The sequence below is a fragment of the Myotis lucifugus genome, unplaced genomic scaffold (genome assembly GCF_000147115.1).
Source record: "Myotis lucifugus unplaced genomic scaffold, Myoluc2.0 scaffold_85, whole genome shotgun sequence".
NCBI lineage: Eukaryota > Metazoa > Chordata > Mammalia > Chiroptera > Vespertilionidae > Myotis > Myotis lucifugus.
The window spans coordinates 652,071-669,825 of record NW_005871133.1 but is presented as its reverse complement, the minus strand read 5'-3'; the positions used below and the strand labels follow the sequence as shown (position 1 = coordinate 669,825).

The 17,755-nt window shown below is 38.4% G+C and overlaps 1 protein-coding gene across 6 annotated transcripts in view; it reads right to left on the bottom strand.

Annotated features, from left to right (window-relative positions):
- FUT8 (fucosyltransferase 8) overlaps positions 1 to 17,755 on the bottom strand; it is a 221,624-nt gene that overhangs the window by 73,949 nt on the left and 129,920 nt on the right. For all 6 annotated transcript variants that reach the window (XM_014457787.2, XM_006090977.3, XM_023755817.1 and 3 more), the window contains 2 exons: positions 1,061 to 1,176; positions 781 to 943 (listed from right to left, as the gene is read on the bottom strand). In XM_014457787.2, coding sequence (XP_014313273.1) covers positions 781 to 943; positions 1,061 to 1,176 — 279 coding nt within the window. The remainder of the gene's footprint in view (positions 1 to 780; positions 944 to 1,060; positions 1,177 to 17,755) is intronic.

The following is a 17,755-nucleotide window of genomic DNA, read 5'->3' as shown; positions in this document are numbered from 1 at the left end:
TTATTTTCAAAAAAGTGCAAACAAAAGAATTAGGCAGATTTCAGGTTCTTCTTTCTAGCAACTAAATGCAACAGAATGATCCCTTTTATCAAAAACCTGTTCATCTTTAATTACAAACCCTAAAAAGAGGCTATTTTAATGTTTTTAATGTCTGAATTAGAAACATACTAGTAATTGCCAGCTCAGCATGAGTTCCAGCATATTATAATATAAAACTGCAGACTCCACTTCAAATATCGATTGTATATGAAGGAAATTTACAGATTTCCAAAGTATTGTTGGCTTATACCACTACCTTCAGAATTTACTTAGGGTATAGAGATTTCTAAAAATGTTTTATTTATTTACTTTTTAAATATATTTTTATTGATTTCAGACAGTGGAAGAGAGAAGGAAAGAGAGACAGAAACATTAATAATGAGAATCATTGATCGGTTTTCTCCTGCACACCCTCTAAAGGGGATTGAGCCAACAACCCAGGAATGTGCCCTGACCAGGAATTGAACCTTGACCTCCTGTTCATGGGTCAATGTTCAACCATTGAGTCACAAAGGGCCAGACTAGAAATATGTTTTAAATAATATCGTCCCGTGATATATTTTTAGTTGATGAACTACATCTGGCAATTATTATCCTTTGAGATCTCAGGTATTCTCCTACTCCTAACTATGGTAGGTATCATTTACCATCCAACAGGGAAATTACCAAAAGTTCCAGCTTCCCATTCTTAGATTATAATTTTTACTAAAGCCCAAATGAAATATAAAGTAAAAAGTGTACCTTTCATGATGTCCCAAATCTGACAGAAATTCATCCACATGTCTTTGGAGTTCATTTCCTTCTAAATTCTTTAATTTCTTCAATTCACTTTGTAGAAAAAACCAGAGCTCTTTAGCTCCATTTTCAATCCTCCTCCTCAGAATTTCATGATCCTTCCCCAGACCTGCAGTCAAAGAATTGGGAGTATCAGCATTTCCAATATTTTGATGAAATAAAATTTTCAATTATTGGTACTAATATCAATATATCGAGGAGAGAAATATACTGTATAATCACCTACCATTTCTAGTTTGTTTCTTATAATTTTCAATTTGCTCTTTGGCCTTCACAAGCTGCTCTTCTAAAGCACGAATCCTTCCAGAAGCTGGCCCCTGATCAATGGGGCCTTCTGGTATCCTGTAGTTCAGGAAAGAAAAATGTAAACATCTACCTTATAAATTATGCAACAAAATACACACTTAATAAAGTTACATGCTAAAACATACTTATTGGAAACTGTAGAAGTCACTGAGCCATATATTAGAAGTACCAAGTAAAATTTTATCTCCAAAGGTATTCAATAAAATGTAAACACTGGAAGTATACTGAATAATAACAGCAAAAAATAATCTAGCTCGGCTGGAGCCATCCAGGCTCAGCCACCTGGTATGTAGATGATTGAGTAAATAAATTCATGATCCCTCACCAAAAAAAAAATAATAATAATGATAATAATTTAGCTCTGAGATCTCCTAGGACTTAAGGAACCTTTAGAATTCTCTCCTAAAAAAAAACTCTCATAATATTGCTTAGAAAAACTTTGCCATCAGTGGCAAAGTGGTCAATCCTTCATTAGTGTTGAGAATAACAAAGGTGAAAAAGAGGGTGACGAAAAGGTTTAAAGGAAATATGAAAGTACATATATGAACATGTGTCTATGTTCAAATACCAAATGTAAATTATTTCTAAATTAAGCATAATATCAAGCTGTGTAAATCTGTGCTCCAATTCATGAATGCATGACCTTATATTACTAAATATTGGTTTTATAGGGCAAGACAAGAGTAGAAGATGAAGTATATCAGAAAAAACTGAAGATTAATGTCCCATTTGTTTGTATCAAAAAAAAATCAGTCAATAATACAAAATTTTGGAACATAGCGGAAGAACTCCAGGATCCCTTGCTTATATTATCAATCCATCCATAAAACTTCTTTCCCAACTGTACTGGTTTCTAACATGTTTTGTTTTATGTGACTTTTGGCAGCATTTTGTCCTCCATTTGGGCCATAAAAGATATCTACATCTTAATCCTGGATAGCTTCTTTACATAGCAAAAAAAAACTTTAAATGTACGACCTAAGTTAAGGATCTTCAGGTGGGGAGACAGTCTTGTATTACCTAGGTCGGCCAAAATTGTAATCACAAGGGTTCCTATCACAAAGTATTGGAAATGCTGATCCTCTCAATTCTCTGACTGCAGGCCTGGTGAAGGATCATGAAGTTGTAATCACAAGTGTTAGGTGCACAATTACCCAATTTATGAGCACAGATGAAGATTTTACTACAAAAAAGGAAAAGGTAGTGTGGCTATTAGCATTGAAAATGGAGGAAGGGGTCATGAGCAACAAATGCAAGAAATGCACCTTTAGAAGCTGGAAAAGGCAAGGAAACAGATTCTCCCCGAGAGTTTCTCTAGAGACTGTGGCCCTGCTAAAAAGGTTGGTTTTGCCCTAGTGAAACTCATTTCGGACTTCTGCTCCCCGCCCCCAAATGTAAGAGAATAATTTATATTGTTTTAAATCACAGTCTGTGGTATCTGTTACAGCAGCAATAGGAAACTAATACATGTTTGTGTGTGTGTGTGTATACTATATATATATATATATATATATATATATATATATATATATATATATCTCCATCCCACGTTCAAAGGCGTTGTTTACCCATATCTTCAGAAAAAAATCACTTCTATTGTCGTGGTAAACAACCTGCTTCCCTATTTATAATGGTCTGGCCCTCTAGCAACTTCAGCGCGAAATTATAGCTAATTTGCCTACAAACGTCAGGTGGTCATAATAATCTGTGTGTGTGTGTGTGTGTATTATCTATATATATATTATAAATAATATGTATATACTTATATATATATGATTTTGCAAAATTATTGTTTAGACTAAATAATGACTATTTTTTTCTTCTAAAATCTATTAGCACAGTGTCTGTCAATAAACTTTATTAGGACTACTGTATCTGGGCTCAGTCATTTTAGAGATGAGCTGTAATCTCAAAATGTCTAGGATATCTATTTTAACCATCACAATCATTTTAAGGAAACATAATTTTTAAATTATACTTGGCAGAACTTCAATTCAGATGTCAACTTAGTCCTCTGATGCAAAGACTCCAATACAGATTTTTGTATAGCTTTTCTAACATGTTTTATATAACAGATGAAGCCAAATTAACTCTTAATTACTTATACCCCTTCAGAATACATGTTAACTAAATAACCCCTTGTTATAGCTATACCAGAGTAAATAAGGTATTCTATAATTTCCCATGAAACTGTATGCATTAACACTGAACAGAAGCATGAAATATAACCATGTCCCAACCATGAGTGTCCCAGACCACAGAACTTGAATTAAAAAGCCTTCATCTTTATACATACAAAGTGAATAATGATAAAATGAATAGAGTTGTTAGGTGCAATATTACCCAACTTATGAGCACAAATATGTATACATTTATAAATTGGGCATTTCCTAGTATATAGTTTTTAAAACTTGGCTCTTACTCTCTTTCTGAGTTAGATGACTGGTTTTTAAGAAATAATTTTAAAACAGAATGAAACTATTACCTCTGGAAATTTATTTTGGCAGCAATATGCCACAGGACAAGGATGTCCTTTATTCCAGAACACAAATTAGTAATACAAAATTTCAGGCAATAGAAAGATATGTCTAAGTTCTCCTTTTTATCTCATTTCTTCATATATTGGTGGAATAAGAAGGGAAAACAAGCATGAAAAATAGCATAAGCTCTTTTCAGCAGCGTTCCATTAAGTACTAAATATAATCTAATTCCAATAAAACATAAATGCATCAGTGATTTATATTACATTATTATATACAATAATCTAATCCAATTATGGGTAAACTGTAGATTTTAAAAAAATAGAAAATTCAATGTAAAAAAAAAAAGTACACATAGGACCATTTTTTCCAAACCCCAATTAGAAGAGTCAATCTGCAAGAAAAGTCTCTATGTGAATATTTAGAGAATTATGTGGGTTTTTTTGGTTTTTTAATCATACTCGCTGCAAAAAATATATCGAACATCTTCTGACCTAGATGCAATAACAGAGATCATACTTACCATTCTGCCTGAAACAACTGAAAATCTAGGCACAATGTATGAAACAATAGTTTGATAAAACTTGAACCAGGACGCCAAAGCCGGTTTGGTTCAGTGGATAGAGCATCGGCCTGCGGACTGAAAGGTCCCAGGTTCGATTCCGGTCAAGGGCATGTACCTGGGTTGCAGGCACATCCCCAGTAGGAGATGTGCAGGAGGCAGCTGGTCGATGTTTCTCTCTCATGGATGTTTCTAACTCTCTATCTCTCTCCCTTCCTCTCTGTATAAAATCAATAAAATATATTTTTAAAAAAAACAAAAACTTGAACCAGGAAACTGATGTCAGATAGATGACAAATAGGTGGTTGCCTCTCAGGGGAAGAGCAACTAGCAACTATTCATAGACAAAATACCTTTGTAAAGATCCCAGCACACAGGGGTAAGGCTAAAGCAATCCCTTGGACTACAAAACCGGAGGAAAACAGCATTAGGAAGGGAAGGAGGAGCAGCTTCACTCTGCCCACATTGCTCCTCCCCCAGGTCAGCGCAGTGCTGCAGGGAGGGGGTCCCCCTGGGCCTGCAGTTTCTCTGGTGGGAAAGGAGAGCGCAAGCTGGACATCAAGCTTCCCTAGCATTCTGCATGATTCCTGGGAGGCCCACTAAGTATGCCTCATGGAGATACCTGGGAAAGTTAGCTAGAGATAGAGAAGGAGGAGGAGCTCACAACAAGTACAGGGATCTTGGCAAACTGTGTTCCTGCCAGAGGTGGGGCCTCAGAGGATATTCCAATTAGTGGCTCTGATCATTTGCATAGCTGAGCCAGTGGCCCCAACTGGATAAGGAGTTTAACTGGCAATTCTGCCTGGTTTGGGTCACCAGCCAGAAGGCTGTCTTGTTGAAAGAGCATAGCCTCTAGCCCCCACTGAAGGAGGAAGTCTGGCCTGAGATGCAAGGCAACCATGTAACACATCCTACAGCCCAAAGTAAGTGGCCAAAGATGCCATGTGGCTGCACAGCACACCCTATGGCCTGTTAAAACAGGAAAGCAAGGCCATAGCTCTACACAACAGTGAAGCATAGCCCTCAGCCCTACCTAACAAGGAAACCTAGCCAGGGACCCAAGACAGCCACAGAGCTAATTCTATAGTCCCCTCCAGACAGAAAGCCAAGCCAGCAACACTACCCTACTGTTGAGCATAGCCTTCAGCCTCTGCCTCACTAGGTTGCCCAACCAGAGGCTGTGGCCAACTCTGGAGCCCATCTACAGCCCCACTGAGGCAGAGAGCCAAGCCAGCAGCCTCGCCCTGCTGTGGCTCATGGCCACTGGCTCTGCCTGACCTGGGAGCCCAAACAGTGACCGTGGGCAGCCTGAAAGCCCAGCTTATGGTACTGATCAGCATAACTGTATTGAGTTTTATACATTTTCATAAAATAGTCCTGGAATACAAGTTTTCTAGGGAATATAAAAAGAGAGGAATTTCTAAAATTTCATTCCTGCAATTAGTATAAGATTAACATAGAAGTAGTATAAGGTCAAGAAAAGGAAAATTAAAGGTCAATTCAATTAAAAACTTATTTTCAATATCATAAGTGATATATTAATAAATATAGCAATGCTTTAAAAATACATCATGACTATCTAGACTTTATTCCAATAATACCAGGTTGGTTTATGATTAGAAAAGCTATTAATGTAAATTTATTGCTTTAATAAATTAAAGAAAATAAATAAAATGATAATCTCAATAAAAACAGAAGAAAAAATCATTTGACAAAATTCATTTATTATAATGCACTTAGCAAGGAATGGAAGGTAAGTAAAATCCTTAACTTGATAAAGAGTATCTATAAAAAATTCATAGTAAATATCACATTCCATTCATCAAATAAGCATAAGTATTCCTTTTAAAGTTAAGAACCACTGGCATAGCTCAGTGGTTGGGCATCAACCTATGAACCAGGAAGTCAGGGTTCAATTCCCGGTCAGGACACATGCCCAGGTTTCGGGCTAGATACCCAGTGCAGGAGGCAGCTGATCAATGATTCTCTCTCATCATTGATGTTTCTATCTCTCTCCCTCTCCCTCCCTCCTCTCTCTCTCTAAAATCAATAAAAACATATTTTTTTTAAAAAAAAATTGTGATATTGAGTGTTGGTGAGGATGTAGAGAAACTAGAACTCTCATATATTGTATTAGCTTGCTCGAGCTACCATAAAATAACATAAAGTGGGTGGTTTAACAACAGACTTATTTTTCCACCATTATGAAAGTTAAAAGTCCAAAAATCAAGGTGTTGGAAGGAAGCCTCTCTCTGTCTTGCACATGGCCCCTGAACTGTGTGCTCACATGGCCTTTCCTCTGTGTCAATGACACCCTGATGTCTCTTTTGTGTATTCAAATAACCTCTTCTAAGGACAACAGTCAGACTGGATTAGGGCTTGCCGCTATGGCCTCATTTTAACTTAATCACGTCTTTTAAAGTCCTACTCTAACTGGGGATGAGGGCTTCAATATATAAATGCAGGGACACACACACACACACACACACACACACACACACACACATACACACACACAATTCAGCCCATAATGTATACCAAAAGTAAGGATATAAAGTTAGAACAATCTACTTACAAAATATTGTGAAATCACTCCAAAGTTTAAGATGCACATATATTAAGACAGCCATGTGTCATAAGTAATCACCCTAAAGAAACTACCACATGTACACAGGAGAAACTAGATATTCATCAATAGAGAAATGGATGTATCTACAGGTATCACTCATACATAATTTTGCTTGAATACCACAATGTTGAATGAAAAAAGTCACAGAAGAATAAATATGTATATAGTATGATACACTCATGTAAATTTTAAAAACATTTAAGACATATTTTCATGCATACATCTATAATAATAAAAGGGTAATATGCTAATTAGACCGGACAGCCAAACGACCTTCTAGACATCCTTCCAGACGACTTTCCGGATGAAGTCGGGGCTGCGAGACCCGAGCCCCTTACACGAATTTCATGCATCGGGCCTCTAGTACTTACATAAGAAAGAATAAAAGTGTGGATATGAGGTATTCAACACTCAAAATAGTGATTACCTCTGGGAAGGAAGGAAGGGAAATGTGATTGTGGAAGGGAGTAGTATCTGTGTTTTTTCCAGCAACCTGAAGCAATATATGACAAAATATCAACATTTTTTCAATATGAGTAATAGAGGCATGGGATTATATTATTTTCTGGGCTTCATATATGTATTCAAATGCTCTTTAATTGCAGAGGCATCCTATATAATAAAAGGCTAATATGAATGGCAGAATGACCGGTTGCTATGATGTTCGCTGACCACCAAGGGGCAGATGCTCAACACAGGAGCTGCCCCCTGGTGGTCAGTGCACTCCCACGGGAGGAGCGCTGCTCAGCCAGAAGCCGGGCTCACAGCTGGCAAGTGCAGCGGCGGTGGCGGGAGCCTCTCCTGCCTCCGTGGCAGTGCTAAGGATGTCTGACTACTGGCTTAGGCCTAAACCATCATTCGGACATCCCCTGAAGGCTCCAAGACTGCGAGAGGGCACAGGCCAGGCTGAGGGACTTCCCCCCAGCCCCCGAGTGCATGTATTTTGTGCACCGGGCCTCTAGTCCCTTAATAAAACTAGATGAAAATTGGGCAGATACTCATCATTACTGCTATGTAACTCCCAACTTCTGGCATCATATAATACTACATATTAGAATATTGTTATAAAAATATCAATAGGAACGTCTCTTATTGAATTGAGAGACAGAGAGAGAAATGGATTCGCTGCTGCTGCACCCATTCATGCATTCATTGGTTGATTCCTGTATGCACTCCGACCACAATCTAACCTGCAACCTTGGTGCACGGGGATAGTGCTCTAACCTACTGAGCTACCAAGGTTGTTCATCATCTACCTAAAATTTCAGTCATTGCCAAGTAGGACTAGAGCTGCTATGATAAGATCATTTAACCCAGTAAAAAGAATTTTTTTAAAAAACGGAAAACAATCTATAAAATGAATCTATAATAGTGGCATCCTGTCAATAAACTACTACAACTAACAAATATGGACTATTTATAAATATGAACTAAACTGGCTAAAAATTGAAATTGTATTTAATAACTTACAAATGCTTTTCATTTAGAATTTTAAGTGGCCACTCATGGAACTAAAATATTCCCAGCAAAACCACAAAATGTAATCACAAGCTTTGCCAAGAGTCTGTCAAATTAGATAGATGGAAGAGCCAGCCCTTTCTCTATTGAGAGAAAATATTATTTTATTCAAATGAACCACTTCTTGTGGCTATACTTATTCTTTTTTACGTAATGTGCAAAAATTCAAAATGGAACCCCAAAATGAGTAAAAGGATCAAGTAACATTGTCAGTTTTAACAGAAAAATCACATGGGATAATCTGTATCCAAATTCAGCTGTAAGATACTGTGATATCAACATTAAATAGGTCTCAGGCTCAATTCTCTAAGAAAATCTGTGACCATGTTTATTTTGACAAGTAAAAAGTATAAGCTAGACCATTCTTTCACCATTCAGCACCCAAAAACAGAACAATCTGGAAAGGGAGTTGTCCCTGCTCACTTCAAATATGACAGCACCCCTGTTAAAACAAGGCATTTGATCCAGCTGGTGTGGGTCAATGATTGACCTTTGACCTATGAACCAGGAGATCAAGGTTTTATTCCCAGTCAGGGCACATGCCTGGGTTGCAGGCTTGATCCTAGTAGGGGGCGTGAAGGAGGCAGCTGATCAATGATTCTCATTATTGATGTGTCTATCTTTTTCTCCCTCTCCCTTCCCCTCTGAAATCAGTAAAAATATATTTTTTACAAAGGCATTTGGATAAAACTTAAAATGAGGTTAATAAGGTATTGTTTCAATAATTCAAGGTTTTTACCCCAGATTTTTTTTTTTTTACAAAAGTGTAATTGCTTATTTGCTTGTTCGGTGTACTGCATGTTTTCTTTAAATCTTATTTACTTAGAATTACAATGAAGATATAATACATGAATAGAGGTTTCTTTCTTCTTTAAAGATTATATATCATGAATAACAATTCCAGTCCCCATGGACTCTCAGTTGAGCCAATGACTGATGAGTGTCATGCATTTTTCTAGAAATGTTTTGTGTGTGTGTGTGTGTGTGTGTGTGTTGAAATTTACATCTTACATATATTCTATTTGTAGCTAAATATGATACATATAGCTACAAAATATTTGTTTCATAGAGACATCATAATCTATTTAACCCATCTTCTCTCTACTGAAGTGATTTAGTTTGTTTCTACAACCACTTACTAACTGTTAAGTGCTTATATGTCTCTCTTCTCTCCTACACTCACATCTGTCAGAACTCTATTTTATATCCAGCACATGACACATTTTCTGACACACAGTAGTTGTTTCATGTATATACTCATATATAGATATACACACATATGAAGGAACTAACAAACAAATAAATCATTGGCTATTTATCAGAGCCAAGGGGAGAAAGAAGAATGAGGTAGTAAAGACAGGGAAAATAACAAAGCTGTCATGTAGCCAGCTAAGATCAGTCATAAATATTTCTAAAATTAAAACATGAGTAAATGAAAAATCCAATTATTTAATCAAAAATCCAACTGACACATTTTTACAGACTCGTGGCTTTGCATTAAAAAACGAGTAGCTTTAAAGGAAGAAAATACCTAAGATAGAGGTTAGTGGTGGTAAATATAGACATACTAGAGGCCCGGTGCACAAAATTTGTGCACGAGGGGGGGGGGGGGGGGGAGTCACTCAGCCCGGCCTGCACCCTCTCCAATCCAGGACTCCTCGGGGGATGTCCGACTGCCTCTCACAATTCGGGACCGCTGGCTCCTAACCACTCACCTGCCAGCCTGCCTGGTTGTCCCTAACTGCTTCCCTACCGCCTGATAGCCCCTAACTGCTCCCCTGCTGGCATGATTGGCCCTAACCGCCTCTGCTTCACCCCGCACCCGGGACCCAGGATTCCCTCCTCCGGCTGGTCGCAGGGACTCATGACCCAGGCTTCCCTGCGTCTGGCCGGCAGCAGGCACCCAGGACCCAGGCCGGCTTCGCCTGGGTTGGCTGCAGCCACAGGGGACTGTGGGTGGGCGATTTCGCCTGGGCCACAGCCACAGGCACCCAGGACCACGGGGCATGCAACTTGTCCCTCTCCCAGGCCCGCAGGCACAGCCGTTGGCGCCTGGGACTGCGGGGTAGGCAACTTGTCCCTCTCCCGGGTCAGAGCCTGGCTGGTCCCCATTCCTCTCTCGTGAGCTCATTTGTGCCTGGCTGGTCCCCATTCCTCTCTCCCCAGTGTTGAGTGTCTGAGCCATTATGGCGTGATGGCATGAGGGCGTGATGACCATTTGCATATTAGCTCTTTATTATATAGGATTATTCCAGGTTTTCTTATTTAAAATAGTGTCTAATAGTAACATTGATATCAAGTTATACTACTTTTAACATCTATTGGTTTGGGGAAAATTTTCTACATTCCAACAACATTTCTCAATAGCAATAGCTACTTTTCTTCATGTTCTTAAAAGAGCAAGGATATTTGGTGAGAATATCTGCTGGGCACTAATTTACAGGAGATTACTGAATTTTCTCAGAGTTTATGTACCAAGTAGACCTGATAAATAAACTATTGTTGAAAATCTCTTCTTACAAATGAAAAGGCCTTGGTTATCTGCCCATTCACACTACTAATAATCTTTTAGATGCAAGGTTCAAAGGCAGGATAAAATGATAACACTACAATTACTAGTTTATTAAGTGAAACAAAATCCTTAGGACAAAATTTTAAAAAGAGACTTGGAAAGCTGGTAAACTAGAGTACCTCACACATCTGGCCCAGGAATGTATGCTCCTCGAATTCTTCTAAGCATAGGCTTCCAGCAACACGGTGGTAAGCCTTTTCTTTTTTTATATAATAGAGGACTGGTGCACGAAATTCATGCATGGTTAGGGTCCCTAGGCCTGGCCAGAGATCAGGGCCGATCGGGGCCTTCCGGCTGCCAGCTACGGCCTCCCTTCGTTCTGCGCCATCCCCTGATGGTCAGCGCACGTCATAGTGAGCAATAGAACTCTGGTCTCCTGGTCAAACTCCCACGGGGACACTTTGCATATTAGCCTTTTATATATATAGATGGGCCCCAAATTGAGTTTAATGCTTATACCCCATACCAGCTATGCCCTAGCATGAGGAAGAATATAGAATATTTCAGAAAATACTCCTACCAAACTAATAAATAATAATATTAAAATAAATAACATTTCTTTTGGAAAATAAATTTCCAAAAGGGTACTTTTGTCGCCTAAGGTACACTTTAGATTTTTAAGAAATGCTCTAAGATAAAGCAGAGTTGAACCACTGTTAAAAGTGTGCAGGAAAGGAGGAGGAAAACAGAAGTAATTCTCATTGAGTTTAGATTGTTTTCTTTTCTCCTCTCCTCCTCGAACTTCTTTTCAGAAAAATTACTACCTTACTTATATGCTAGAGTGAACATTTCTGAATACATATTTTTTCTATTTCATTACTGCTGCTAACTGATTCTGTTTTTGTTTGTTTCTCATAAAGTGGGAAATTGGGCTCAGGCAAAAATTAAGTTTTATGTTCCAAGGCTTATAAAAATTATTTTTAAAACCATTAAATATTTGTAAATTTTATGTTAACTTCTGAATAAAATATATCTCCAAACAATATTTCAGTCTTTGGAATAGGTAAATGTATGATGGAAACATTATTTTCCTCCACAATTCAATGATGAAAGTAAACTAAGTAACTTGAATTAGAGAAACCAAGCCACAACACTCAAAACTTTTTAATTCTGCTCAAAACTTTTTAAATAGATGTCTATAGAAGATATACTCTTCTCTTAAAAAAACAACAATGTATAGAAATATATATAAACATATACACACAAACATCTAAAAATATAAATGTACAGTTACATTCATAATAGAACTCTTTAAATTAAACCAATTGACAGATGGCTATGACTATAATGTTTTTAATGAAAAAGTAGGGCATGCTAATCTATCTGAACGCTTATCACCAAATTGCTAGTTTCCAAAGGTCTCAAGTTAGCAAAGCAAGTTTTGTTTTTTTAATTTATTCCCTACTCTTGTTTGTTCTGATATCAATAATGAAAATGATAATACAGTAATAACAACTATTATAAAATATGGTACTCCCATTAATTTCAAGGCACTATGTTTAGCATTTAAGCTATTTCATTTACAACTCACAATAATCATGAAAAAAAAGGTATTCTTAAAGATAAGGAAAGGAGGTTTCAGAGAGGTTAAACAACTTTGTTCAAAGTTCCAAAGCTAGTAACTGGTGTAATTAGGATTAGAATACAGGCTTTTATTATTCTTCCTTTCTATAACAGAATAAATTAAAACACATTACGAACAAATTCACTGTGAGATGGCATAAGTTATAAATATCTGACTGACTGTTACCCTGATTTAGTTGTCCATTATTAGTCAGTGATGCTTGGATCCAATTATCCTCAGCTGTTTTAAGATAAGTGTAAAGAGTTTCTAGGCCTCCAAAGAAAACTTTTTTCATACTATCGTGTCCTTTATTCCAAGCCACACCACTGTGGGGTATACATCATGCTAATAAGTGTGGATAAATCAGATGAATTAATCACTATCACTGTAAAGATCATTTGAATCAGTGCATTTCTAACTGCTGGTTAGGTGCATTACCTAGGGCAGAGGTTAAAACATTACTACTAAGTGAAACAGAACCCTTAGGTTTTAGAGCAGCGGTTCTCAACCTGTGGGTCGCAACCCCTTTTGGGGGTCAAACGACCCTTTCACAGGGGTCGCCTAAGACCATCAGAAAACACATATATAATTACATATTGTTTTTGTGATTAATCACTATGCTTTAATTATGTTCAACTTGTAACAATGAAATTGGGGTCACCACAACATGAGGAACTGTATTAAAGGGTCGCGGCATTAGGAAGGTTGAGCACCACTGTTTTAGAGGAAGGCAGACTTTGATCAGGGTCCTACTTACTAGTTATGTGACTCTAAACAAGTTATTTAACCTTTCTAAGCCCCCATTTCCTTATCTGATTTAAAAAATAACGAAGTACCAAAAAGACTCATTTGGAAGACTAACTTCTCCAAAATACTAGTAGGTGCTCAATAAATGTGACCTATTAACATTTTTATTGTGTTCTACTGTAGAAAAGCACAGAATACTGTGAAATATCTTCATGGTACATCCCTAAAACTGTATAAAGAAAATGATGACAGCTTGTTCTTATGAATTATGCTGCTGAGCTAAATTGGATGACCTGTCTAGAAAAAAATTTAATAAAATTCCACATATCAAAGTAAATGTTTACAAAGGACCATGCTTGGAAAACTCAATATACTAAAATACAGTAAGTTCTATCAGAGAAAATAATTAAATTTAAAGCTAGGATTTAAAAGAAATCTCTTTGGGTCATCAAAGAATTGTGTTGTTTCTTTTCTAGTTCCTTACTATGCTATCTTGAAGATGTTAGCTGAAACTATCAAAATAATAAGATTTAGTAACTTCCCTAGCTACTCTGCATACCTACATCAGAGTCTCCTAGGAAACTTTGAAAGAGAATTAAAAAATGGCTTTTAAAATTTTTAGGAACATTAAAATACTTATCATATAAGAAAGGAAGACAATCCTTCTCTACAACAACAAGTTTTGATAACTGCTATAAATGAATTAACAGCTTTGAAAGGAATACTATATAAATTATATGACAATACCAAGAATTCTAAATGAACATTGCTGCTGTCAAAGCAATGGTTAATAAACTTCAAACTATGCATATTCACATCTAAGTAAAAAATGTGGTTATTATAGGAGACCTGTAAGTTAAAATCATAACACATGTAACACATCAAAATGATAACTTCATTTTGCATACATAAGTGCATGTGATCATTTGTGTATTTTCATTTAATCCAGTTAAAAAATAATCAAAGGGCAAAAAAAAAAATCAACAGAATCTAAAGAGGACAAAAATTAATTTCAAGTCTTCTGTAAAGTTTTTAGATTCTAGATCACTAATTTGTCAGGTCATTTTATATACTTCATTTCCATTGTTAGTGAATATGTTTGTATTTTCTAGTAAAGGTGATATTATTTATGCTGACACTTTAAGAAAAATGAGATAAAGGAATTGTCAGCCATTGCAGCAATGTTTTAAATTAGAATAGAAGAAAATGCTGTGGAAGATAAATCACTTTTAACAAGTTCTTTGATAGAGTATATATGTCAATTCTACTTAATTCAAAGTGGCCTTTCTTCTCAGTCAGGTGATTAGTTTTAAACTGGAAGATTCATACCAGACTAAGGCATACAGACTATGGAAGAGAAAACATGATGCTTTCCTTTTAAGAAACATATAGTCAACCCTGGAGAGAAACAAATTTTCTTTATCATTTCACATCAAAAAACAAATTCTAATATTTTTAGTTCTTCTTAAAATAGACAGACACAACAAGGTTCAAGAAAAGTCCCTACCTAAACATTTTTGAAATCTGACTGATGAAATTTTAGTTGTTAATTAAATAGATTCATGTTACCCATACTCAGACAATTATGGGAGATTTAAGAGTTATAATACAGTAAATATAATGTGCTGGATAAATGCTATTAGCAAAAATTAAATATTCTGATTTATATTTGAAGAATTCACATTTGAAATCTGTTTTTCACGTTATTTTTTAATTACTTTTAATAGAGGTTTCTTACAAATAAAACTGGCACTGTGAAATTCCTTAGAAAAGCACATCATGCCGAAACCGGTTTGGCTCAGTGGATAGAGCGTCGGCCTGCCGACTGAAAGGTCCCAGGTTCGATTCCGGTCAAGGGCATGTACCTTGGTTGCGGGCATATCCCCAGTAGAAGATGTGCAGGAGGCAGCTGATCGATGTTTCTGACTCTCTATCTCTCTCCCTTCCTTTCTGTAAAAAATCAATAAAATATAAAAAAAAAAGAAAAGCACATCATCTCACAACTATTTTATTTTGTATATTAATGTAACATTCCCTTAAATGGGCATTAGGTAGACAAGTTTAGTCTATATCTTTACTGTATGAAATATAGAATCTATATAAACTCTGAACATTTCAACAACAAAAGAAAATCTGGTTTGTTTGCTAAAGAGCAATTATCCCTGTTTTAAAATAAATGTAGTAAAGAATATATGCATCCCTATGTTCATAGCAGTGTTATTTACAATAACTAAGACTTGGAAACAGCCCCAAGTGTCCATCAGTAGATGAATAGATAAAAAAGCTGTGGGACATTTATACAATGGAATACTATGCAGCTGTAAAAAAAAAAGAGGGATCTCTTACCCTTTGGGACAGCATGGATGGACCTGGAGAATAATATGCTAAGTGAAAAAAGCCAATCTGAGAAAGACAAATATCACATGATCTCACTTATTTATGGAATCTAATGAACAAAGTGAGTTGACCAACAAAATAAGACCCGAAGCATGGAGGTATGAAATAGACTGACATACCTTGATGTGGGGATGGGGGAACGAGAATAGATAAACCAAATAACTTATATACTTACTAGAGGCCCGGTGCATGAAATTCGTGCACTGGGGTGGGGGGGAGTCCCTCAGCCTGGCCTGTGCCCTCTTGCAATCTGGGACATCCCTCTCGCAATCCGGAACCCTTCACTCTTTACCACCTGCCTGCTGGCTCCTTACTGCCCAGCTCACTGCTCCTTAGCGCTGCCGTGGAGGCAGGAGAGACTCTGCCACCACTGTTGTGCTCACCAGCCATGAGTCCAGCTTCTGGCTAAGTGGTGCTCCCGCTGTGGGCAACTCCTGCATTGAGCATCTGCCCCCTGGTGGTCAGTGTGCATCACAGTGACTGGTTGTTCCACCATAATGCTTGCTTGGGCTTCTATGATATAGAGTAGGGGTCCAGTGCACAAATTCATGCACCTTGAAAGTAACTATCGGCCACGAGGCTGCGGTGGGCACAGGGGCGGGTCTCAGCCTATCCTCCATACCCCCACCCGGCCCCTCCCGCTTCAGTCCCCAATCCCCTGTCTGCCAGCAGCCCCACTCCCATCGCAGTCACACCATGGAGCAATTGGGGCCAGAGCCAGCAGCGGATGCAAGTGGGGCCGGGGCCGGGGCTGTCAGCAGGTGCGAGTGGGTCCGTCGCCGGCAGGGGGTGCAAGTGGTGGCTGCTGGCCCCGATCACCCCTCAGAAGCAGGGGGAGGTGGAGAAGCTCTCAGGGGAGATCAGGGCCAGCACTGGGCGCCAGTAGCGGGTGTAAGTGGTGGCTCCAGCTTCAGCAGCAGGTGCGAACGCCCGGCGGGATAGTGGCGTGTGGGAGCAAAGAATTTTCAGTAACCACCAGAGGCTTGCCCTGATGACAGTGACCAGGGCCCCACCTTGGTCTGGCACCCCTGCTTACCTGCTCCACCTTCCTGCCACAACAGATGCCCGCCATATTCCACGCTTTGCCGCCTGCTGCTGACACCCACCATGTTCCGCGCGCCCCCTGGTGGTCAGCGCACATCATAGCGACTGGTTGTTCAGTTGTTCCGCAGTTTGGTCTATTTGCATATTAGGGTTTTAGATAGATATAGATAGACTAGAGGCCCGGTGCACGAAATTCGTGCACTGGAGGGGGGGGGGGGGGGACGTCCCTCAGCCCAGCCTGCCCCCTCTCGCAGTCCGGGAGCCCTCAGCCAGACATCCTTAGTGCTGCCACAGAGGCGGGAGAGGCTCCCGCTCACCAGCCATGAGCCCAGCTTCTGCCTGAGCAGCACTCCCCCTGTGGGAGCTCACTGACCACCAGGGGACAGCTCCTGCTTTGAGCGTCTGCCCCCGGTGGTCAGTGTGCATCATAGCAACCGGTTGTTCAGCCGTTTGGCTGATTTGCATATTAGCCTTTTATTATATAGGATAGATAGATAGATAGATAGATAGATAGATAGATAGATATGTATAGTCCAAAGACACAGGCAATAGGGTAGTGAAGACCTGGGGAAGGGGGTCTAGGAGGAGGGGGTAAAGAGGGATGAAATGGGAGATATCTGTAATCCTATCAATAATAAAAATCTATATATTAAAAATTAAAATAACACAAATGTAGTAGGTTCTCCACTTAACTTCGAGATTCATTTTAGTTAAGTTATATCCTTACTCCCCTTTTTCACTCAAAAAAATAAAGAAAAGGCCCTGCCAGTATGGTTGAGTATCAACCTATGACCCAGGAGGTCACGGTTCAATTCCTGGTCAGGGCACATGCCCGGTTGCAGGCTCGATCCCTGGTAGGAGACATGCAGAAGACAGCCAATCCATGTTTCACTCTCCCTCTCCAAAAAATAATCTTTTTTTAAAAAGAGTAAGGATTTTTTAAAAATGGAGCTGGCAAAAAAACAATTGCACATAAGGCTGCAAATGCTCAAAGCTGCAGAAAAGTTTTCAGAATTAATCCCTCAGTTAATAAGAAACTGGAAACTTCCTGAAGAGCTAAAGGGTGAGATCTAGAAGCAATCACCTTTTGTTTATTCCCAGT